The sequence below is a fragment of the Plectropomus leopardus genome, chromosome 20 (assembly GCF_008729295.1).
Source record: "Plectropomus leopardus isolate mb chromosome 20, YSFRI_Pleo_2.0, whole genome shotgun sequence".
Taxonomy (NCBI): domain Eukaryota; kingdom Metazoa; phylum Chordata; class Actinopteri; order Perciformes; family Serranidae; genus Plectropomus; species Plectropomus leopardus.
This window is the reverse complement of record NC_056482.1, coordinates 15,985,967-16,010,798: the sequence shown is the minus strand read 5'-3', so window position 1 is coordinate 16,010,798 and position 24,832 is coordinate 15,985,967. Positions and strand designations below refer to the sequence as shown.

Below are 24,832 nucleotides of genomic sequence, written 5' to 3'. Positions count from 1 at the left end.
CTCCAGCATTAGCAAAGTGTGTGTTCTGTTTATTTAACCTTTTCTTGACCCATGTTACATCACCATTTTGCTAGGCTAATTGACAAGTCATGGTGGAGTGGCCACACACACATGCGCATACACACTCAAAAGTTTCTGTGTGGTCGTCAGTCCCAGGTAAATAGACATTCTACAGTGCAGCCTATATATATATATATGCAAGGTCAAGGGAAAATTAGATGAAAATGAGGGTATGCTGGGTGTATGTTGACAATTCAAATGCTACGTTCAAAATTGGCTTTTAGTTCCTTTTTCGGGGTTAGTGCGTGGGGGCCAACCTTTGTTCCAGCTACAATTTTTTTTTTCCGTTTCACATGTTTTCAATATTTGACGTGTAAATACGCATCTGAACCTCCTGCTTGGAGTGTTTCGATGGTCCTTTGTGCTGCTACCCTAAAGCTATCATTGTGTGGCCCGGTGACATTTCAGTTCCTCGCCAGACTGTTCCAAAAAGTTGTTTTGCTCACGTGGGTACATATAAACACAGACTAAAGGCATCCAGCCTGCAAATTGGTGATTCCAGTCACAGTGCTGAGTGCCTATATACAAAAACTAACTCTTTAGAGGAAACCTCTGCAGTTTACAAGAATTAAAGTGGTCAAGAAGAGAATACAAGTGGGAAAGAAGCGAACCTCGGAGCATCATCCAATCTAGATCAAACTTTTTTCGTACTTTTTTGAGACCAACAGAAAGCAGAGGGACATGTCTGACAGCTGAAACCAAAAACAGGCCAAAGACATTTTTCGCTGGAAGGAGTGGGAGAAATGAGAGAGCGGAAATGAAATTTTTTTTTTTTTTTTTTAAGTCTACAAACAATACCACACTAAGAAGAGACGAATAATAAAATGCCAGACATTTCTTTGAAGAATTATAGAAAAGAATAAACCAGTGAAATGTGAGAGTCAATTGCAAAAAAATCACAGTGGAACCAGTCTAAGTAAATGTAGGAATAATAGCCATTCGAACGATGTCGGTCAGTTACCCAGTCAGAACGGAGATATTTCTCTCGTTTGCACTTTCGTTTTATACAAACGTTGAAAAAGTTTTTGTACAGACATAATAAAATGACATGTTAAGTATATTTATTACATCACAGCAGCTGGTATAAGCCAGTAATCTTTTGCTAATGACGTCAGCTGCAGGATGTGGACCAACCAGAAGCATAATTCTTCTCTCTGCCCTTGTAACGAGCATTCAGACTAATATTGTTATCCAGCGCCGGCTTTCAGTCAGTCCCCTTGTTTCCATTTTGACCATTCTCCCTAATTGGAGCCGTCACAGTCACTTTGCCTGATTGACATCTGTGGAAACGGTTAAGACTCTGCCTGATAAACATAAGTGTTTTCCTGGCTTCGTCTGGCCCATCTCTGCGTGGCCGCGGTCCACTTGTTTTTCTTGTAGGAGAAACTCCAGAGAGAATACTAGAAGCATGAGGAATGAACGAACTGTGATGGAGAGAAAAAAAGGTGAAAACTATTAACTTGTTGAGCTGGACTGCAGACAGTCAACCATGTTTCTCATAGTTGTTTTTTTTCCTTTCTCTAGTCTATGCTGAAGTTGAAATCTTGTCATTTTGACTGGTGTGATGTAACGAGACAGTTTCTGACTGTTTGTTGTGACAAGGCTTGTAAACACCACTGGAGCGTTTGACGTGTGTTTGTGTGTGGTCGGTGTGATAAAAATCAAGTCCAACACACCAACAATATTAAACATGAAAGATATCTCAGGCTAGAAGAAAAAAACAGTCACTGTGTATAGAATTTAATGCCAGCTCTTTACGAGTAGGCTAGTAACATGATTTAATACATATATTTTATAATCTGGATGATATGGATTTGAGATTGGGCTGCACATTTTATTGTCATTGAGACTAAGGTATTTCACTCAGGGATTTTTTTTAGTTGAAATATTAGTTGATGAGAAGAAAACTGTACTGTAAATCTTACTAACATTCTTTTTAATTATCGGTGCCTTTCGTGTTCAGTTTAACTTGTGAGATAAAAGAATGTTGGGATGAATTTCCTTTCAGTTTTTAATTCAAAAAATAATTTGTTATATTGTAGCAGTATGCCGAAAGCAGCAGCAGCAGCAGCAGAAAGAAAGAGTTAACTTCTGTATCTGTTTATAATATGATCACGATATTCAGTGACATTATTGCACATATTTTCCTCATCTCATGCAGCCTTAGTTTACTGTTGAACACATGATTTAAACTTTTGTACATCCCCTGAGCATTATTTTGCAAATTTCTGCACAAAATGTCCACTACTAAAATTAAACAGCTCGTTTTTTTCAAAACCAGTATATTATACAAACTTTTTATAGCATTTTTTCATAATTTTATTGTATTTTTTTCTATTTTCTGTTTATATTTCACAGATGTTCTCTCACTGCCTCTGTTGGTATCCACTTATACACCAAAGCAAATTCCTTATATGTGAAAATCTACTTGTAAATAACTGATTCTGATTCTAAAGTATCACAGTAATAGTAAATTGAAATTGAAACGTGTGTGTTTGAGAGGTACTATTTGACTTATCTATCAGTTAATCCAGCATCTTTAACTGGAACTCCCGCAGTAGCAACAGTGTTATCATTAAATCATATTTAAGTTGCAGTGAGTGGGTCCACAGTGCAGAGCAAGTACAAAGTGTTATTCAAAGGAACTGCAGCTGTTAAAATCGTTGCTAAAACTTGTTTGTCCAATTGAAGGTTGATTTTTATCAGCACCATCAGCTGTCCATCAGATTGCTGCCTGCCACAAGTGACTGTTTGTTTGTATAATAATATATATATATATATATATTTTTTAGGCTGGGGAAAAATGTCTAGAGAATAAAAACACCAAAACTTGGGAAAAACTATTTATATTCATCATAGTTACATAAAATTATCTTACAGAGGTAAGGTAAATTATTATTATTATTTTCTTTAATTGATTAATTGTTTTGTCAGTGGGTTGCCACAGATAAGTGAAAAGTACCCATCAAAATTTACCCGTACTGATGGTGACCCAAAGAAAAAACAACTATACGTAGCAACACAAGAGGTTTTGTCTCGGATCCCAAAAAATTGTCTTTGACAGGTAAATCATGGCACAAGTTGTGTCATCCACATCAGCTCATTCTTATCTATTGATCTGAACTCTTTCAGGTTACGGACTCTGCGCTGCAAAGGCCCAGTACCCCATCGCTGAGTTGGTGAAGATGCTCACAGAAGCTGGCAAAAATGTCAGGTAAAGGACTGATCAGACTAACTTACTTACATTTGTTGTACATGAATTGATTGAATAAGAAGATGGTAATTAGTGTTTCTCAGGTTAACGCCTGTGAAAATAGGTGGTATCAAATAAACTAGAATTATCATAGATAGGTGTCAATAAATACAGTTGGATTTCGAAAGATGTAGACAGTATAGATGGATGAATATGTAGTTTACCCTTTCAAACCTGGATCGACATCAATATTTTTGTGCTGTGTTCAGCCTTCCCAAGTATTTATATCTTCAAACAATAAGCAAATTGATTTGCTTTCTTTTGAAAACATGGGAAAAAGTTGATGAGAAATTTTGCAAGAAGTGTTATGAAAATGGCAGGAAATTAGTACATTTGGAAATAAGTATTTTTCTGTTTTGTTTTTTGCCTTTTTTTCATTTTTGGTTTTGTTTTAGGGGGGGGTGTCTGTTTTATTTTCAGGTAATTTTCCAATAATTTTTACAATGTTTTTACTTATTTTTGTGTCTTTTCATCTTAAGTTGCTCGTTGCACTCGCTGCAGTTTTAAGTGGTTAACGGGAGAAAAAATGTTTTTTTTGTTTTTTTTAATTTTTTACCCATACGAGATGTAAGTAAGTTAAAAAAAAATGTATATGGCACCTTTCACAACCTCAGTGAAAAATGCTGTACAAAGGGAAAGAGATTAGAAGAACAAAGTGTAAGTACAACAACATTAAAACAGGAGGAAAACGCTCAAAAACGAGCACATGAATCAAGCATAAAAACACTTTAAAAAAAAATAAGTTAAGTAAAAAATAAGTTAAGTCAATGTAAACGGAACCACGAGGGACAGAGAAGAAGAGTTGTGGTTTCGGACCTGATGACAAGAAGACGGGACAGGACAGATAGGAAGAGACCTGTGTGTGAAGAAGGAATGAGCAAAAGGAAATGTGAAAGAGAGGAGAGGGAGGACAAGGTAGAGCGGAAGCTTGTGTAATTGTCCTGCCTCGGTCGTTTGATCCTGGCTGTTGCAGCTGCTGCTACTTAGAGCATTTGTACTTGATTAGAGGAAAGTGGGTGGTCAGAAAGAAAAAAAAACCTGATCTCTTACTCTTTGTCTCCTATTTTTCTCTGCTCTATATTTTAATGCATTCTCTTAGTTTGTAACTTATTTTCTTATTTTACATATCTGCCTGTGTAAGCCCTCAACACATCCCCCTCAGTCTAAATGAACCATATGCTTTTTTATTCTTCTTCCTCATATACACCACAGTGCACTGACAGTATGAAGTTTGGAAATACAGCACACTTTCGCTTCCCTCTCCCCAAGACCGAAGCCTTTGCATCTTTCCACTGCCCTCTAATGCACATAGACTGTATGGAATCTAATGAAGGCCAGAAACTGACTTTTTCAATCGGCAGCCACAGTCGCTAATAGATCCCAGAAACCGGCGGGCCATCTGCACCCTGAATCCGCCTAAACTCACCCAACAAACAAAAAATAAATCTCCAAATGGTGGTCGGTCAGAGAGAGCCAGCCACCAAAATTCAGTGGCTGGTGCTAATTTCCTACCCTGATTACATGACATGGCTAATTGAGTTTGAGAGCTGTGTATACCCAGTTGCACGCAGACATACACACTCAACAAATAATACATAATGGAGGAGTGCAGTGGGAAGTGTGTGTGTAACCAGACTTTCATCACAAATGTCTCTAAACTTGTGCAAAGTCGTCATGTTTCTTTCTCTGCCCGTCTCTGTTCATTTTGATCCTGTCTGTCCTTGCTCTTATTCAAGAATGTCAGGTCGTCAAGAACGGTGGCCAAAAACCAAGACTATAGAGGAGGGGCTTTGTTATAGTGCTCGTTAAATTTTGTTTTCACAGGTTTGGTATTCACCCTGTGGCCGGCCGTATGCCCGGTCAGCTCAACGTGCTGCTGGCTGAAGCTGGTGTCCCATATGACATTGTTCTGGAAATGGAGGAGATTAACGAAGACTTCCCTGGTAAGATACAAGAAGTCCTGTTTTTTACATACTCTACCTGCCATGAATTTCTTGAAACTGATTTTTATAATCGATTTATTATTTTTTTTCGAGATCTGTGCAGTAGGCACGCAGACACACTCAGTCTAATTATGTCAGCTCTGAGTAAAAAAAAAAAAGAAAAAATTTCCATTGTTGACGCTGTTGTTATTGAAGAGGTACAATGTATACCGTGCCAAATATTGCTATGGATGGTGGTGGTTGTTGTCGTATGTGTCATATATTTGTCGTCATTGTTTATAATGATAAAATAAAACTTTAAAAAGTCAGGGATGCATGATATTGGACTTTTTGCCAGTATCCAATAAATCCAATCCAATAATCCAATTGGTTATTTAATTATTTATTTTTCCCCTTATTCCCCTTTCTTTCTCTCCAACATACCAGAATGACTGGTTTGGAATATAGGCACATGCTTACACACACACACACACACACACACACACACACACACACACACACACACACACACACACACACACTCACCCTGCATACGCCAACATCAAATCAACATTCTTGACCCTTGTGGAAATTTGTTAACTGACCTGTTTTCACTGCTCTTGTTTCATGTTGTTGTCGTCATGTTGGTGTGTATTAGTTTTGTCAGCGTTCTGTCTTTTTTCTTGCAATTTAAAAACAAAACAAACAAACATGAGGTCAAACGATTGAGATATGTTTTCTAATTTTTATTTGTTGGTTGTGCAACCAGAAACGGACCTGGTCCTGGTGATCGGTGCCAATGACACAGTAAACTCAGCCTCCCAGGAAGATCCCAACTCCATCATTGCTGGTATGCCTGTGCTGGAGGTCTGGAAGTCTAAGCAGGTGAGACATCTGGTGCATGCATGTGTGATAATGAGGTTGTCCTGAAGCCCAAAAAGATAAAGTGGAATGGAAGATTTTACAGCAAATGGTCTGCTTTTTATCGCCACAACTGAATGTTGGAGTCCACACCCGTAGAGGGGCCTCCAACTTGAAGAAACACACACAAACCTAGAGAAATGCATAATCACATTTACACGCACACAAACATACACACACATGCGCTCAGGCTCACATACATAGACACAGATTGTTACAGTTCCAGGTGCAGTCCCATCCTGATCCCATTAGTGGTGACTGTGTCGCTGTGGAATGACGACATTCGGAGCATCCCACTGGCACCGCTCCGAGATCTGGGATTTATACTGCGCTCCCACTTCTTTCCACACACACTGTCCCCCAGGGAAATCAAAGAGGACATTCTACCTAACCACACACACTTATGTGGATGCACAAAGAGACACACATACAGGTGCACAGATAAAAACACAAAGACATTAATTTTGGTTCACCAGGAAAACCACATATATACTTTTAAAAAGGCGTTCATAAGGGCCCAATTATGCATACACGAGTCATGTGAGAACACACACTGACATAAAACGACTTTTATATCCACGACTTCAAATCTTTTGTTGAAGTCGTGTGGTAGAGTAGGTGTTTGTTACTTTTGCACAGGGATACACTTGGCGGTTGTAGTTTGGTGGAAGTAAAATAGCTGCAACATTAAAGTGCTCACAACAAGGTCTGTGGATTTTCTTGAGTGACCAGGTCATGATCACTGATGAGACATTGCTGTTGAGTTTTTCAGATTTATTTTTGGGGCTTTGACCACCACATGTCAAGTGTCGTCTAGGTCCATTATAATTGAGAGAAGGCAGACATCTCTACAGCAGATATCTCCAACACTCGGAAACTCACACTGAAACAATCTAGATTGATAAATTGCACTGCAGGTAAGAGGATAAATATGTATTTGGGGTGAACTGTCCCTTTAATAAAGCAGCTGCCAGTGACTTTTTAAATATAAAAAAATCCCAGCTGTATTTCTAGATCCAGCGAACAGAGGTTGTTTTGGTGAAAATAGCAAGAGACAAGTGGACATTTTTGGTTTTACTTTAGAAAAGTTGGCAGAATAAGAATTATTTCCAGAATTTCCATCTTCACAAATTTTTTTTCAAAAGCTTTTTCTTCACTATTGTCAAACCTTCTAATCGTCCAGTTTTAGGCTAATGATTGTGTGTGACTGTACCACTTCCAACTCTAGGTGGTTGTGATGAAACGTTCCCTCGGTGTGGGATATGCAGCTGTCGACAACCCCATCTTCTACAAGCCCAACACTGCGATGTTGCTTGGCGATGCCAAGAAGACTTGTGATGCCCTGCAAGCCAAGGTCCGCGAGGCCCAGGGCCAGTAAGGCGGATACCTCTACTCAGAGCACTCATGGAGCGAAGAAGGTTAAAGACAACAAGTCAAAGTTTTTCCTAAAAATATCTCCACATTAAGATGATCTTTGTCCAATTGCAACTCCAATTGAGCAAAGATGGTTGAAAAGTTGTTGGCACACCTTTCCTGTCATCTAGAAATTGCAAACGTTGTAAAAGAAAAGTATGCTTGTGCAGAAGAAGCCAAGCAATGCAAATACTGTAGTTTTTTAAAGTTTATTTAGTAATGAAATTAAACACAGATTTAAAGGTATGTCTTTTATTTCTAGATGTTAAAGGAAAGGTATGTCAAAAATTTGCATGTGGTCTGTTTAATCTGGGGAGCAACCGGCAGTGTCATCTCCATTACAGAAACCTATAATACTATAAAACAATCAGAAATGTAGATGCGTTAAGATGTTAGATATTTCACTCTTAAGATATTTTAGGAAATAGTCAATAGTTGAAAGAAAATTTTAGAATGAATTTGGATTAAAAAGGAACAAAAGCAGATATATGAAGTAAAACCCGAAGAGAAACAGGTATGAGAGACTTAAGCACTAATGTTTTCCACAAGGTTTTCTCCAGAGTCTCCTTTAATTATCGTCGAGTAATCTGGTGTTCCCTTTGATAGATCTATTTATTTCTAACTTTCTTTCTCTGCAAAAGTAAAAAGAAAAAAGCGGAATAGTGCAACATTTTTGTAAAGTTCTTTCAGTTCCGGTTTTATACGGTATTGAGAGATTTTTGTATTTGGTCAAACGGTTATCATAAAGCTAGAAAATCATATTTTAGAAACCATAGTCATAAAAATGTAATTATGCTATTTGCTTTTTTTCTTTTTCACTTCCACGTGTCTTGTGACCTCCACCTTTGCCTCTAGTGCAGCAATCACACATGGATCCAAAAACATTAAAGATCCATTCAAGCCTCGTCTATGGAGCATTTAACGCAATAAACCAAACAGATCTGAGCTCGCAGCTGTCGCATGACGCTCGTAAAGACTGTACCGCTCAGACAAACACTCTTGTAGCTCTGATGGCTGAATAGATTTAATGTTTTTGAGCCAGGTACCTCCCATCTTCCTGTGTGGTTCTCATGTCCATGTGTGATTTACGGTAAAAAAGGGTGTGTTTTTTTTACGTGAATGTCCACTCCAATTTGTGTGTCCTTATTATCTTTCTGGAGAGAAATGAAGGATCACTGTTTGTAAACTAGGGCCAGATGTTAACTGGACTGTTGTGTAAAGAGTCGAAAGCAACATTACACTTACTTCTTTCAAACTGTCACCACATTTCAGAATACATGAACTATTAAGCATTCTTTTTGAGTATTTCTGAATTTAAAATGTCCTTTTTTTCTTTGCCATAAACATAAACTTGTGCCAAAACTTCCCCCTCTATTTATATACAGATAGATATGAAAATGGATATTTTCCTAAAATTCTGTCCATGACTCCAAATGTTCACCTGCTGTCTGCAGTCTCCTCTCCTTGCTAAAATAGTAAAGTGCACAGGCCATTGTTACCATTTTCAAAACGACAACTTAAGATCTCATCGCCATTGATTCCCCTTCGATATAAAGTGTGAGGAACTCCTTCCATTCCTCAGCAACCATAATTCCTTCCTCGAAGTTGTCCCATCATCTGCTGGTTTTACTGGGCCTAATCCAAAACCTTCATTTCCGGCAGACCACATCACACTAGGTGTAGCAGACAGCTAAATTTGTCCATGAAGTCACGCAGCTTAGTACACACAGTACCAAAGGCAAGTGTAAAGTAGTCAGTAGACCGAGGTGTAATGACGAACTGTAAAGAAAACCTTATTGTTTCTGTCATATGCTCATTACACAACGCAACAACTGACTTGGATGAATTGAGGATTTGACATCGTTTTCCAAAAGCTCAATTTTACATGTTCACACAAACCAGTTTTGAAAAATCTGTACCTTTGAAGGCTTTTTAGGGACTTAAAACTCTGTTTGCCGGTGGACAAGAGGAACATAGAGAAAAAATTTGTTTTCAAAAATATCCGTATATGTGTGGACAGGATGTCAATCTAAATAGATTCTATGGCACAAATTTAGATGGATTAATGCTCAAAGGATCACTGAAAAATGACAGAAGCTCCCACTCTACAGCAAACTAGCTAATACTGAAAAACACCAGAAACTTAAGTTTTAATTTTTGACAAAGGTTGGAGTGCTACCATCCTTTTTATGACATTTTACAGTTTTGACGGTCATGATAGAGTAGGTGATATTGTATGAAGTTTTCCTGGTACATGGTTTGAGGAACAATGAGGTGAAAGGTCAGCAGTCTGTTATTTTTCTGACATCTGTAAGAGTACTGTAAGAAGTTAGTTATATTTTCATCCTTGGACCTGATACATTGACCATGACAACTCTCCTACCTCTCCATAAATCGACCAATAACTTTCCAGAATACCTTCATCTGACCACCTCTGACAGAATCGACCATAACGGACCAGTCGTTTTCCATCCACACACTTTAATTCTACCACTCAGCTCGCTTGCATCTGAAAACCTGACCAATCGCCTTCTGTATTGTGTTCACGTTGCATATTTTTAACCATCAGACCTCAGTTTGCCGCTGGCTAGTTTACTGTATGTTATGCAGGTGTAGAGCTGTTGATGTCATTAGTGCTCATGAGGGATCATTGTTCTCACAAACGCAGTCTTTATGGACTATTAGATTGAGATATCCGCTTAATTTTTGTAGCTTGTTGCCATTTTGGATCAAATTAAAGGAGAAGGAGAATATGAATAGTTTTGCCAATATGACCCCCTAAATCTTTTTTCGTCTTCTTAAGGAAAGTATTTTTGTAAAGAGGCACTGTATCTGTGCAGAGGAACAATGGGGTTTTGAAGTTGAACAATGTTTCGATGCACCATGTTAATGGACATGAAATGATGAAATGTACTGTGAATGTTTTCCCCTTTTGTTTATCATGGAACATTTTCATCCCTAATAAACCTGTATTTACACTACATGTTGTCCGAGCGTGCTGCTCTTTCTCTGACACACTCTTAAAGGTACAGTTAATAAATAAACAGGCTTATCTGCAAGGTTTTACCGGAGGTCTACCACAGCTTTGGTAATGCACAGTTTTGTACGGCAGGATTGAAAACGCAAATATTTGGAGTAATTACCTGCATGAAGGATCCTGAGGGGGAAAAGTTATATCCGCACACATGTTCATCTAATAGAGTACCAGGATGTCTGCAGGTCCTCGAGAAGTCCTAAAATGTCTTAAATTGAGATTTATAAATAACTGGCCTTAAAAGTGATTACACAGAAAGGCAAAGCTCCTCCCTTTCTTGTGAACCACTATGGGACCTTATTTCAGAAAAAATTATGTGCAGTAGTCCACAAGGAGTTACAAATAATTTGAATTGTACCTTGAATAACACACGGTGTTTGTCAATTTAAACAAAAAAAAAATCTACAAGTAAACAAAGTAAACAGTTTTTCATTTGTTGAGAAATGAGATTATTAAAATACGTAATTATAAAAACTGCACAAGTCACGTAAGCAATGTCCTAACTGTCTCCGGCTGAAACCATGATGCCTGGGTGTTTGGTACTGTTCTTAAAAGGTTAAAAGGTCATAATGCTTGAATAAGAAAATGATATGTTTGAAAATCAGTCTTATATTTGGCTAAAAGGTGTTTTTATTGCCATAAAAGCATTAAATTTACGTGTCTGGTACCCAAGGACACTATTTGCACAGTGCTGCTTTGCAGAGGGTAAAGGGCAAATCATTTTAGCTCTAGAAAAAGAATTTTAGCCATATCACAGTTTGGCAATTAACCCTTTCATAGGCAATGTTTCCAAGCCCCTTTGTTGCAACTGACAATGCTTAAATTAGGGAAAAAAACTGTAGGTGCATTGTCAAGAAAAACTACAATTATTAAACCCCTAGAAAAAAAGGAAAAAATACTGCAAATGTTTCACAGAGGACATATCTGTAGGAATTGCTGTAGAGTGCCATGTTGCTGTTTCCAAATTGCTATCACATTATAAAGGAAATGAAATGCAAGTGAAGAGGTCAAGATAACAGTATAACTACAACACATTTTTTTTCAAACAGATACCAAAACTTTTACTTAAAAGCAGTCCTGATAAGCCATTGAGCAAAGCTGGGAAGTGGTTTCTCTTTGCTGTCATGCAAGGAGCATCTCTTCTATTCCAATAATTAAGCAATAAAGTGAACACAATAGCTCTGCCTTTATGAATGGATAGTGGAGAGAAGATACACACGCATGTTAGGAAAGCCAACTCCGCAACCTCAGTGTCCTCTGTGCAACAGAATAGGATTGCATGAGTCCGTCATGAGGGTCATGATAATGACTGAAATGTAAATATAAGTTTGTGTGACATTTTCACCTACAAGCGGCACTTGATTGCTATTCATAGCAGAGAGTGAACTGTGTAGGTACTTAGGAGGGGAGTGGTGCCTGCAGAGATGGAGGAGATAGATTTATGAAGATGGGGATTGCATGTGTATGTGATGAGGGTGGCTTCATCCTGTAACAAGTAGCACTCAGACGGGCCGTTATCTGCTCTCAGGCTGGAAGAGATCACAAGAGAGGAGAACTGTCAGTCCCAAAGCAGAGGCGAGATGCAGCGATAGTGATCAAAGATGTGTCTATCATTCACTTTGTGTGCATCTTATGTCCAACATTTTACCTGCTTGAATGTGAGTGAAATTTCTCCCATCTATATTCATAAAATGTTCTTGCAAATATTTATTTTCAATGATATGTGCATGTGGAGCGTATCGGGTGCTGACAGAGGTCATGTGTGTCCTGTGGTGTGTGCGTGTGTGAGTGATAAGTGAACCCATGAAGATCCATGGCCTGATACACACTGAGGTGACAGCCTCCTCAGCTCAAGCTGGTCTATTGTCACGGTGCTGGTATCTACTCGGAGTGTTGAAGGATAGCCGGCATGATCCAGCCACAATGAGCCTCCATCCCTCCCTCCTACAGGGATATTCTGTCCTCCCAGAAAAAAAAACAAACATAACACAGTTTGTTTTGCCTGGCCTTGCATGCAATTTGATTTAGAGGGCATTTAATTATTTATGATGATAGTAGATGATTTTGAATCTTTTTGATGATAAGACGTACCATGTGGATTCCCGTTTGATAAGGTCACTTAGCGTGCTCGTGCATGTGTGAGAAGAAATGTGCAGCTGGGGATGAAGTGTTCAGACTGTTTTACTTAAAAAGTGGAAATACCATAAATCAAAAAAATGAGCTAAGTATATGTAGAGAGGAAGTGTGATCAGCAATGTACTACAGTATGAGAAGTAAAAGTTCTTAACATGCAGAATGTCTATTTTTAGACATGGGTTGTTTAAGTCCATATTTAGAAATGCACAGTGCACATGATAGCGCAGGGGTCCTGGAAGATATGATGGTGGTATAAGTTCTGCATATTTCCAAACAAAATTTTAATTAATAAAGGTTCTGAGGGTCAGAGGCTATAACGCAGTTTAACACTTTGCCCAGTTTGTAACACATATATGCTGTCAGAGCATTATATTATTATACTGGGTTTTTATGATGCATTAAAAAGTATTATATATGGTAGGTGGTGGAGATAGATTCTCAACTGTGTAAACCAGTGTGTAGTTTGATCTGTAACAGTGCATCATATTTTATAAACAGGTCACATGTTTTGTCTTAACCCAATCTTAACCCACAAAGAATTTACCTCTCAAATGTAGTGGAGTAGTGGAGAGATTACACTGAAGCACAGTACATAAATAAATACGCTTCTATCACTTAAAATACATATAAATATGTGCATGGCAGCCTATAATTCTATTTTTGTGACCAATTAAAAAAAAAAAAAAGGATTTCATTTTTCAAGTGGAAGCGGCAGTACATGGCTTTGGACAGTATAAAACAGCAGAAATAAACAAGATACTCAAGTATAAAACAATATACATACTTTATCATTTATCTCCTCATGCTGTCTGTATTGTAGTTTTCACCTGTCCTATGCCCCTGTAATCCCCTGGCTGCTACTATAAACAAACAAAACAAATACAAAACTCTTTTCACAACCCTTATACCTTTCCCATTTGGTTCACCCTGAGGTAAAATAATATTTCCCTGTGAAAATAAATAAAACATGCACGACCGTCTATCACGTCATATCAAAATATGTTGTGCCTATTAAATTGATATTGAATTCTTAAGATCAGATGAAGAAGTTTTTTTTCCCTCATTGCTAAGTTGATGCGATGTTCTACAAAGGACAAAACAACCAAAAACAAACAAAAAACAAACAAACAAACAAAAAAAAAAAACTGTCATGTTACTATATGGAAGCCTAAAGTGAGTGAGACCATATTGTACACCTAGTGGCTGCAAAATACCCATGTTTTACTAAATACAGCCTCTTTACCCCTTACGCCAATACGTGCGCCCTGTTACGCAGCCCGATTACGCACGATAACGTGGTTTGGCACGCCCCAAATGCACGTTAGGCCAATGTGCCATACCCCAACTCTTTAACCAACTACATGCAGCGAAATTACACTGTATACCAGCTACATTATCACTAAGTTTCTCCTAGTATGAAAGTGAAATGTAGAATTTAATAAAGACAGCTCGGCGTTGTATCGTTTTGAGGATAAATTATGTATTTCCTGCGAAAAAAAGTGAGAGTTTAGGCCACAGGTGTGGGCCTCAAACACACCTTGAGTGTAAAACCAGTTTCCTGTTGTGTTTTTGCAAAACTGGGACTGCCGATACTTTTGGGGATTTCTTTGCTGACAGACGCCAAGGACCCGAGGACCCTGCTCGACTCCAATTCATGCTTCTACCACCCAAAATAGACCTGCTGGTAAGTGTTTCCTCTGTGTGCGTTTGTCTCCTGCTGGCTGCTAACGCTGCTGTTGTGGATTAATTACATTTGTGGTGTAATCGGTTTTGTTGTTGTTGTTGTTGTTGTTGTTGTTTGTGTGCAATGAAACAGTTGACTTCACTCGTCATGTTTGAACAACTTTTATGGGGCTAAATCGGCTGTGGCCTGGTGATTATTGCTGTTGTTTTTGGGAGGTTATTGGCTCAGGCAGTGTTATTGAGATGATGGTAACAGTTGTATGTTGGCATGTTTAAGAGATTTGGGCTAAACGAGTGTTGTGTTTCTCATTATTTGCTTCATTGGCACTCTGTGTGGCTTTTTACTTTTAAATTCATATTTTTGTCCACAAACTATATTTTCAGCTGAGCATTGATGAAGAAATGTGTTCATCTGTTGGCGTGATTGAAGGTACTGTTCATTAGATGCTGACCTCTGACAAAGTGTCAGTGCACTGTTGATAATCTGTTGTTTATATGATGATGTTTAAGAGATCATCAGCTTTCAGTCAATGTGTCATGTAGCTGGTTGTTTTTAGTCTGATGCTGCATATCAGAGGGATTGTTGGATTAAAATCCCTCCATCTAAATTTGTGGCTGGGCAATATGTTTATATTATGTCAAGATTTTGAGACTATATATCATCTTAGAGGAAAATTGAGCGGTTTATTTCTGGTTTTAAAGGCCGCATTACAGTGATGTGATTTTCTGAACTTAACAGACTCCTCTAGCTGTTCTATTATTGGCCTTTGCCCACTTAGTCATCATCTCCACATTACTGATGATCATTTGTCAAAAAGATTGTAAATATTCAGTGAAAGCACAATAGTAAACCCTACAATATCATCTCAATATTGATATTGAGGTTTTTGGTCTAAAGTATTTGATTTCCTCCATATCATTGAGCCCTACTTCATAGTATATTTCTTGCAATGCCTGGAGGTGCTGAGCTGCATGCCCGAGCACAGGCTGCGCACAGTCATGGAAAATCTGGAAAAGTTAAAACTGCTAAAAATCATTTAAAATTTTGGAAGAGTTGGGGACAAAGGTGATGAGCAACTTAACAAGAAATGGCCCCAAATTTTGCAAGAAATGCAAGTAAAAAGTTACACGAAAAAAGGCAAAAGAAGAAAAAAGTAGTGTTAAATACATAAATAGATAGTTCTGTGTCATAATTCTTATTTATAAATATAAGAATTATAAATACAGTTTTCTTAAGAATTTCCCTATTATTTGATAACATCTAATTATATTTTGAGTTTTTTGTTACCTTTACATAATTTTTGCAATTTGTGGGCCATTTCCTGCCAAGTTGCTCTTTATGGTTTTTAGAGAACTAGTTTTCTCAGGTGTCAGAGGTTTAAATGCTTGTGAAAGTCGAAAGCTGTTGTCAGTCATGGTCTTAAAGGGTTGATAAAGAACAATGGAGTGACTGTGCCCATATTTTTAACAAAATTTAAGTAAATATGAACATAACCAACTACTAGAGATCGGAAGAAGCTGCTGTTAAATTTTCATGCAATAATCAACATTAAGAGAAAAGAATACTGCACAGTTCTGTTCATGTTACACATTATGAACAGTCATGTAAAATTTGGTCATAGGTCCTTGAAAAGTCAGGGAAAAGTTTTGAAATTTTGTCCAGGAAGATATGTGGGAACCCTTCGGGCACAGCATCCACAGTACAGCATCCCCCAAAGCTCTGCTCAGCTTGGTGCGTGTTTGCCTGCGGTACAGTGAGGATGACGTCATAGCCCAGACGCCAAATACTCTGTACATACTCTAAATTCACATAAAAATGTGACTTGGCTGACAGAAGTTACACTTAAACTATGAGCAAATAGTGTTTGAATGCTACAGCAACATCTCATCTTCTCCCTCACTCACCACTGTAGGAACCGCGCTGGTTTCCAGCACTGTTGGTTCAAGGAGCACATTTTAAATCAGCGCTCCGCAGACAGGCTCAAGTCTCTGCTGTGTGTTTGATCGTGTGATGAGCGCCAACCTCAGACCCCGCAGCCCTCAAAACTATCTGCAGCTCCAAACCCACAGACCCTAGTTAACAGAGTGTGTGTGTGTTAGAGAGAGAGCGCACAGCCTTGTGTACATGAAGTAATCCTTGTTGAAAGGCGTGCAGATGAAACTATGTGTGATTGGAGAGATTTGTAGCTGGGTTCCCCGCCACAGATGAAGGGGGTGTGTGTGTGTGTGCGCGCGCGTGTGTGCATGTGCATGTATATGTCAAAATCAGGCCAGAGGATGTGGCTGTGCTACAGGATGAAACCTCTCCAACAAGCTTTTGTACCAGGATCAACATCTGTTTAACATGTCTTCCCATCAGTTGTCAGTCTGAACATGAACTACATAGTGTATTTTCTTCTCAGCTGACAGGCAGCACAGATATACAGAACACAGCCCGAACAAACCACAGGCGGCGTTATTAAACATTTTAAACTCTGGTCCCAAATCAGAGAAATCTGTTCTCGTAACCCCACGGCACAGTCTCATTAAGCTTCATTGTTGCTCGTTACATTCATCCTTGACAGAAATATGACAGCGATTGATTTACCCATGCTTTTAAAGGCATTAGATCCAGTCATGCAGTTTTATATTTAGACTTAAGTTTAGCTAAATATTATTTTGGGATAAGGACTGTGGTTTTCCCTTCATTCCTCATTCACTCTGATCTTGCATAACAATACCAAAAATAAATCCACCGTGCAAATAGATTTGCCATAGCTTTGTCTGTTTGTTGTGTTGATATGCAGCGGTCTTGCCAGATTTCTCTTGCTTAAGAGGTTTCCAACAGCAAAGGGGCTTACCTTTTATTAATTTAAAGGGACAGTTCACTCCAAAATGTAAAATACATATTTTAACTCTTACGTGTAGTGCTATTTGTCAATCTAAATCGTTTTGATGTGATTTACAGAGTGTTGGAGATACCGGCCGAAGAGATGTCTGCCTTTTCTAAGATTTAGTAAAACTAGGTTGGCACTTGGCTCAATGTGTTTATTTATTTTATGTAAAACGGACCATGTGCAGTTTAAACATAATAATTACTATTTGATGCACCGTACCAAATTATAGCTCAGAGCTAATTCGCATAATTCTTACATTATGCTGAATTCTGCTGCTCACAACCAGGTCTGTGAGATTATTTTGAGCAGCCAGGTCATGATTTCCGGAAAGAGACATTGCTGTTAAGTTTTTCAAATTTGCATTTTTGTCACTTGGGACACCATAAGCCGAGTTCCACTTAGTTCCATTAAATTCTAGTAAAGGCAGACATCTCTACGGCCGAATTCTCAAACACTCGGCAAGTCACACCAAAACAATCTAGACTGATAAATAGATTAAAAACTATGGATTTATTTTTATTTTTGGGTTAACTGTACCTTTAAGGTTGAATAAAAATAGATACAGAGTACATTTATATTTTAAAATGTTCAGCTTTCAAAATGAAGCTGTTTTGCTTTTATAATATGGTTTACTGTCTATAGGTAAAGGTTATGAGCTGTCACAAATAGAAGATCCATCATCCTAATCTACCAGCGCAGTGCAAGTCATGTTATTTCTACAGGTAGAGTGATGGTGCATCATCAGTCTGTGTAACGAATAGTAGCCTGCTCAGCCAGAGGAATCTCTTTCATCCTTGATCTCGAGCGTGTTCCCTCCCTTAATGTCTAATCTGATCGTCCTAACAGCTTGTTTGGAGGAACTGTGTTATTGAGCGGTGTCTTAAAAGCTCCCAGACCCCGGCCTCTTGGATACATCGTCCAATGGACACACACAAACATACACGATGTCTGCTTCAGGCTGTCTTCAAGTTGTTCTGACTGTGACAGCCAGAGATAAATGTAGACACACTAACCTGGCCAGCGAGCAACACAACTGGTCTCTTTACTGTTCAGTTTCATTGCTGCTCAGGGCTGGCTAACATAAACATTGTGGGAGTGTGTCCTTTTAAGCTGCTTTTATTGTCCAGCTGCTTCTCAACCTCTGGATGTAAATTGTTGAGAAGGTTGGGATGGAAGGATGAGAGAAGGCGGGGGTGAAAGAGGTAAGGGGGTGGTTAATGTAGTGGTAAAAAGTGAGGGGACGGGATTTTCTCTGAAGTAAGGCAGCAGTCATTTAGAGTGGTTTCTTTCTCTCTCTCTGTGTGTGTGTGTGTATCTCTGCATCTGTGTGTTTGTGCATACATGTCATTAAAGTAGAGGCATCACAAAGTTCAGAGCAACAAAATGTTTATTGAAACATCTTCCCAGACCACTTAGCATCGCTTTGTTATTGACTTGTGGCTAGGCGAGAGTTGCAGGGGCAAAAAGAAATGCAAAAAGAAACAAACTGTATTTAGACTGAATGGTTAGGAAAACCAAGCCCATGCAAATGAAGGGGGAATCACACTGTGGGGCTTTGAAGCTGATGTCGACTCACTGTGGCTGTCAGAAACAAGACTGGGATGGAAATCCATGAAAATATGTCTGTTATGCAATGGTGGCTTTAAGTGTTTATTGGTTGTGCTCATAAGTTGTCATCATAATAACTAGTCTGTCTTCCCACTTGACATGTATATACGTAATGTATGGACTCAGTTGACAGCATATTAGATTTTTATTTTTCTTATCTGTTCTATTCCAACAGAATATTTTGACTATTTAGACTAGCCAAAATAATAAATTGCCTTTTTGTGTCATAGAGACATTTGTTTCTGTATTTCCTGTTGAGATAAGGTATTATGATGAATACAAACTTAAAGATACTAGATAAGAGCAAAATTTGAAGCACCACAGCCTCTGGTAATCATTAATGCTTTGGACATGTCTGGGGCCTTTATTGTGAAAGGTAAGCACAGTGATGAGTGATGCTGTAATGCGCTGGAATGTTACTAAAACTACTTTGAAGTGGAATTGCGATTGTGCATTTGAGAGCAATTTCTAGTTTACTTTTTATTTTGTAGAAAAAACAAATGGCGCAAGAGACATGCAATATTGTTTAGTTTGTTAAATTTGTTATTTTGTGAAAATAAAACAAAAACCTTTAAGGGAGTGTTTGGATGCAGACTTTTTTTTGTATTGCATTGCAGAGCTATTTAACTGTCAAGCATATATTCACTGAATTGGTTTTAAAAACTTTAAAGTACTTAAAGTGTGCATCATGCAGCTCTAATATCCAGGTAAATGCAAGTGTTGAATCGGGACTCAGTATCAGCAGATACTGAATATCAAATGACTCGGATAGGGATCGGGGCAAAAAAACTTAATTGGGACATCCCTGAGGGACAATCAGTTCCACGGCACTGTTGAAGTGCATGTAGAAACAAGTCTGTATTTTGTGTGTGTGTGTGTGTGTTTGTCTGTGTGTGTGTGTCACACCTTTACACTGAGACAAGAAGAGCAGCAGCGAGGTAAGCCCATAAATGACACCAAAACCTGGCGGAGACTCACAGCATATATTTTAGTCATATCACTGTTTACACCTGTTTACATTTTATGAAGAATTAGAGTCACGCATACTGGTGGGACCTGGTGGCTTTGAGTGACAGACTGCCTGCTGATAGTGTCTTCATGCTCTCACTCAAATCCATCTCTCGCTCCACACTCTTATCCAAATGTGGTCACTTCTGGCTCTAAAAATCCAAGATGGCAAAGGCCAAAATGCTCAAACCTTCAAAACGGGAGTCCATAAACAAATGGGTGATGTCACAGTGGCTATCTTCATTATTTTCATACAGTCTGTGGGTCTGAGGCTAAATTCAAACCATGACTGTCTAAACCTGGTCTCGTCTGGAAGTAAAATGGATCATATACAGGGTGGTGGTTTGAGCTCTGTGTGTGTTTATGTGTGTTGAGAGAGAAACAGAGACTCAGTAACTGCTGCTGTGGTCCATCTGGTCCCTTTTGTTCATTCAAGGCATCGTACAATCACATATTGTATCACAGATTTATATCTGCTTACACAGATGCACTCAGAGCTGTTCCAGTGGTCAGCGGCAAAATACCTTAATTCTATCAACGGTCGTCTGTATGTTGCACAGTGAGCTACTGTTTTTTGTTGTTGTTGTTTTTGTCAGCTCGGATATGGGTGTCTTATGGAGTTGTCCAGAAATGACCTCAGTCACTAGACACTTTGGTAAGGTTCACTTAATGTTTACTTTAAAGCCTTTTATGGACCCTCCTCGCTGGCTGTGGATGAAGTCTAAGCCCACAGTTTTAGTATATGGACTGGGATGGACTTGGCAACAGAATGCTTTTACATTTGCAGCAGGGCAGTCAAGGACAGTGGACTGCAGAAATGAAAAGGTTCCTGTGGAGACCCTGACAAACACTGAACTTTTCATTTATCATTGCAAAACCCAGAAAGTGAAAACAATGAATGGTGCTCTAATGATGTTTCTATAATTTACAATAGTTTGGCAGCTGACTGAGTAATGCAAGATGGAGATGAAATCAAATATCAGTTTCACTAATGATCTGTGTAACCTGAAGGTGGCAGATGATATACACATGGTAGATTGACTTGTAATTGTAGCCTTGTAATCCCCTTTACACTGTAAATACATGCTCCAGAAATTAAGCTCATCAAGGCCATTGGTCATGTTACTACAAATAATATTGCATATTAATAATCCCACGTCATCTATCTTTTGAGGAAGGCATCTTACTTTATTTTCCCGCATAATGTGAAACAGCTTTATTTACATCGTTGATAACATGAAGTTCTCATCATGTTCAGAATGTTTTGGCAGACAAGAAACAAACGTAAATGTACTTCAGCTAGAGACTTGTTGCTATTGGTTGTAATATTTTCATTTTTACAGTTTTGTTGCACAAAGCTCCCTGCATGTATTGACCCAAAAATGACTACACATACATGAATTATTGTCAGACTTCAGGAGTAAAAAAGGATGTAGAAAGACATCTTTAATTAGATTTCTTCCTGCAAAATAGTGACATGTTTTCTGATTTCATAATATCTTTTGCGATTAAACTTTCTGAAGGAATAGAGCTTTGGTCAGCTAAAGACAATCTTGGTCAGTTGAAATCTAAAATTCTACTTACCCCTCAGCTGATAGATTGGTTGACTGAGGGCAGTCTACCCGGTAGCAAGGTGTGTTCACCAAAACATCTTTCCTGAACAGTGTATTTTTTAAATGCTTCGCAATGGGAGCACAGCTCATCTGCACTCTGCTTTACATGGCAGATTACCATACTTGCTACTTTAAAGGGTACCGACCACATAACATCAGTATTGCTGATTCACGATAAATCCATCTCTGCCAAATTTAGGTACCTGAGTGCGTGGGAATGCTTGGTTTAGACTACAGGTTGAGGTGCAGCGAAGCCTCCTAAAGCCTAGAAGCCAGCCAGGGAGCTCAGAGGCCGGCAACAGAGCTCTGCTGAGCCGCTGGGTTCAACTTCAGACAGGAGAAGGAGGCACTCCTAAGCCACAAGGCCGCTCACGGATCTGTGTAGGCCGCTCTGTCAGCCGTCCTGTCGGCTTTTCAGCAAGCCAAAGATATTGCTGCAGTGCCGAACTGCCTTAATATTTTCGGCCTTTGGTCTATTTTTAATTCAATAACATTTTTAAATCAATAAAATAACAAATGTATGTGTATATACATATATATATCTTGGAAGTCAGCATCTTAGAAGTCAAAAACATTGAATCAATGCTGGATATGAAATTAAACCTCAATCAGAGCCCAGTTGGGCTATCCAGCATTGATTCAATGTTTTTGACTTCCAAGATGCTGGTGCTAGTCACAAAATGTGACATAAGAAAAAGAAAGCAATGATTATCAGATAGGAAGGGCAGAGGGAATACGAGCCAGCTGGTCAGTGTTTAAAGAGCTGTCATCATGCTTTTATTCAGACACACTCACACTGCCTCTCTGTCTCATCATACTCAGCCCCCGCACCATAAAACCCACCCAGCCTTATCCTGTGACATGGTGGCAACTTAGGTCCGTCATCTGAGGTGTCTTTTATCTGAGGGGGAACTCCAAAGCTTTTTGTGAGAGTCACTAACTAAAAGGAGGGTTTGGTCTGAAGTAGAGATGAAATCTTTGGGGATCTGACCTCATGTGGTGTCCTGTATCTGGTTAGTAGGTTTTTAGCGGATTTACTTATCCATTAAAGGTGATGAAACTGTACTCATGTCTGTTAACGAATGAAATATGGTCTAATCAAGAAAACCGAAAAGAAATAAGAGGACTTTCAATGCGATGATATCACTCAAGGGTGAGAGGAAGGAACGATGCAAATAAGAGACAGGAACGAGGGGAAAGGACATACAGATGGTAGCAGATGTGAGAGGATACTTCCCTGAACATACTCCCACTTTACTTTCCCCCTCTCTCTGGTGATGTAAGTGTTTTCTGACACTTCTCCCATGGTATCCTTTTGTGGTGTGACCTGTGTATCTGTGTTAGGATGGCAGAGAAGTGATTAAAAGACTGAGGGAACAAAGAAGAAAGGAAGAAATTGAGAGACAGAAGCTTGTGTGAAGGAGAACTAAAGAAAAGGACGCGTGTGTGTGTGTGTGTTTTGGAGAAAAGCGTCTTCAATGGGAGTCAGGTATCAGCTGCATGACCTCCTCAGTGTCAAGGGGGCCTCATCATCAGCGCCCACAAAAGAGCGACTGACACAATGAAAGAGGGAATGAAAGAGCGATAGGGTTTCACAGGCAAGGCAGGAAAAAGAAAACATCACATCTCTCCCCTCCCTTTCTCTTTCTGTCTCGCTCACTTTCTGTCTTTTTCTCAGTGTTTGTAAAACTACAAAGGCAGAAACACCTGAGCCCCTTATTTGAACAGCACTATGTCATAGAAGGAATGTGTCACTCATGTGAGGTTGTGTGTGCATGTCTGTTTGGGTATTTGGATAAGAGCATCCAGGCGCAGCCAGCATACCTCACTTGCCCACCTACATGAGAGGCTTTGAACGCTCCCCAGCTGTATGGTGGCCCATTCAGTGATCAGTGGCTCGCATAAAGTGTTTGATCACACAGTCTGTGTGGGTATCTGATGAAACCTGATTGTTAGCCAGGGAGAGACTGAAGTGTTGGCTCGCTGATATTTTGGACTGATATTCATATTTTACCTAAAATTGGAAACAGGGTAACCACTAGCATGCAACAACAGTCTCTGTGTTTTGTTAAACAGCACACTCTTTAAAAAGCAATTTTTAGGGATGTCCTGATCCAGTTTGTTTTTTTGCCCCTGATCCCGATGCGTGTCATTTGATATGACGTATTGGCCAATACTGAGTCCCTATCTAATATTTTTATTTTCCAACAGCTACGCAGTGCATACCAAGTGCATTTAAGTTTCTAAAATCAATCCACTGTATACGCTTGACAATTGATTAACTGCATTGGTGTTTAAAAAAAAATGTTCTAAGTTTTAACCAAATTATATAGAATTAATAAAGAAATAAAGGCAGGATGAATATTAAGTTTTAAATAATTAAATAAGTTTTAAAGTTGAACCAGATGCTGCGGAGCATTCAGTGGAACAGCTGCATTCACATCATATAGTAAACAAACTATTGAGAAATCGCAAAAATGCATAACATTTTTTGCCAACATTAGATACCAACAAAAGCCAGAGACTGTTTCCTGTTAAGTTACTGTGAGCTGTAAATTCACCACTTCGTCACCTTATGGTGAGTTCTCTCTCTCCCTCCATAACGCTGCCTGCATGTCTGCAGTTGCAAAGCGTCTCATGAAAGTCAAGAGCACTCACTCCACAGCAAAATCTGGGGACCAAAATTGCACAGAAAAAAATACTGCTGGTTACGACTGCTTGCAATCTCAGTCGATCTGAGGGTCTTCGACTGATGATTTCAAAGACCAGCCCTCATGCTGATCTTTGAGATCATGCTTAGTAATTTTACCATCTTTCAGATGTGGATTATGGGCACCTAAAATGTTTTTCTTTTTGAGGTCAGTTTGTGTCGGTTTCGTCATTTTGTGTCTCTTTTTAGTGGTTTTGCCCAATGGCGAGTCCCGTGTGTGACCAGTAGTAGTTTTCTGTCATCAGGAGGTCCTCTACTCCTTGTTGTGCTGCACACACTGTGGACACATGTAGAACAAAGCATTATTAGTGATTTACTAGGTTTGAATAAATTGAGGGAAAACCATGGCTGGTTCCTTCTGTACCCCCTTTTTTATAATGTTCATGCAGGGACAAGTTGTAATGTTGGTATTTTTAACAGGGCCCTGAAGGAAGTATAATGATGATTTGTTTGGGATGCTCCAGAGTAAACTTGGCGAGGGGTGAAAGAGAAAAACTCATAAAAAAGAAGGCCAAGTCAGTCAGTGTTACATAGTACACAACATAGACATAACATCAACTCCTGATAGACCAGAAAACTACTAAATAAAGTTATT

At 38.9% G+C, this 24,832-nt stretch overlaps 1 protein-coding gene across 1 annotated transcript in view; it reads left to right on the top strand.

Annotated features, from left to right (window-relative positions):
- LOC121959766 (NAD(P) transhydrogenase, mitochondrial-like) overlaps positions 1 to 10,552 on the top strand; it is a 48,524-nt gene extending 37,972 nt beyond the window's left edge. Inside the window, exons 20-23 of the mRNA XM_042509244.1 lie at positions 3,193 to 3,274; positions 5,138 to 5,256; positions 6,005 to 6,120; positions 7,385 to 10,552. Coding sequence (XP_042365178.1) covers positions 3,193 to 3,274; positions 5,138 to 5,256; positions 6,005 to 6,120; positions 7,385 to 7,534 — 467 coding nt within the window. The 3' untranslated portion in view covers positions 7,535 to 10,552. The remainder of the gene's footprint in view (positions 1 to 3,192; positions 3,275 to 5,137; positions 5,257 to 6,004; positions 6,121 to 7,384) is intronic.
- Positions 10,553 to 24,832: the final 14,280 nt, after the last annotated feature.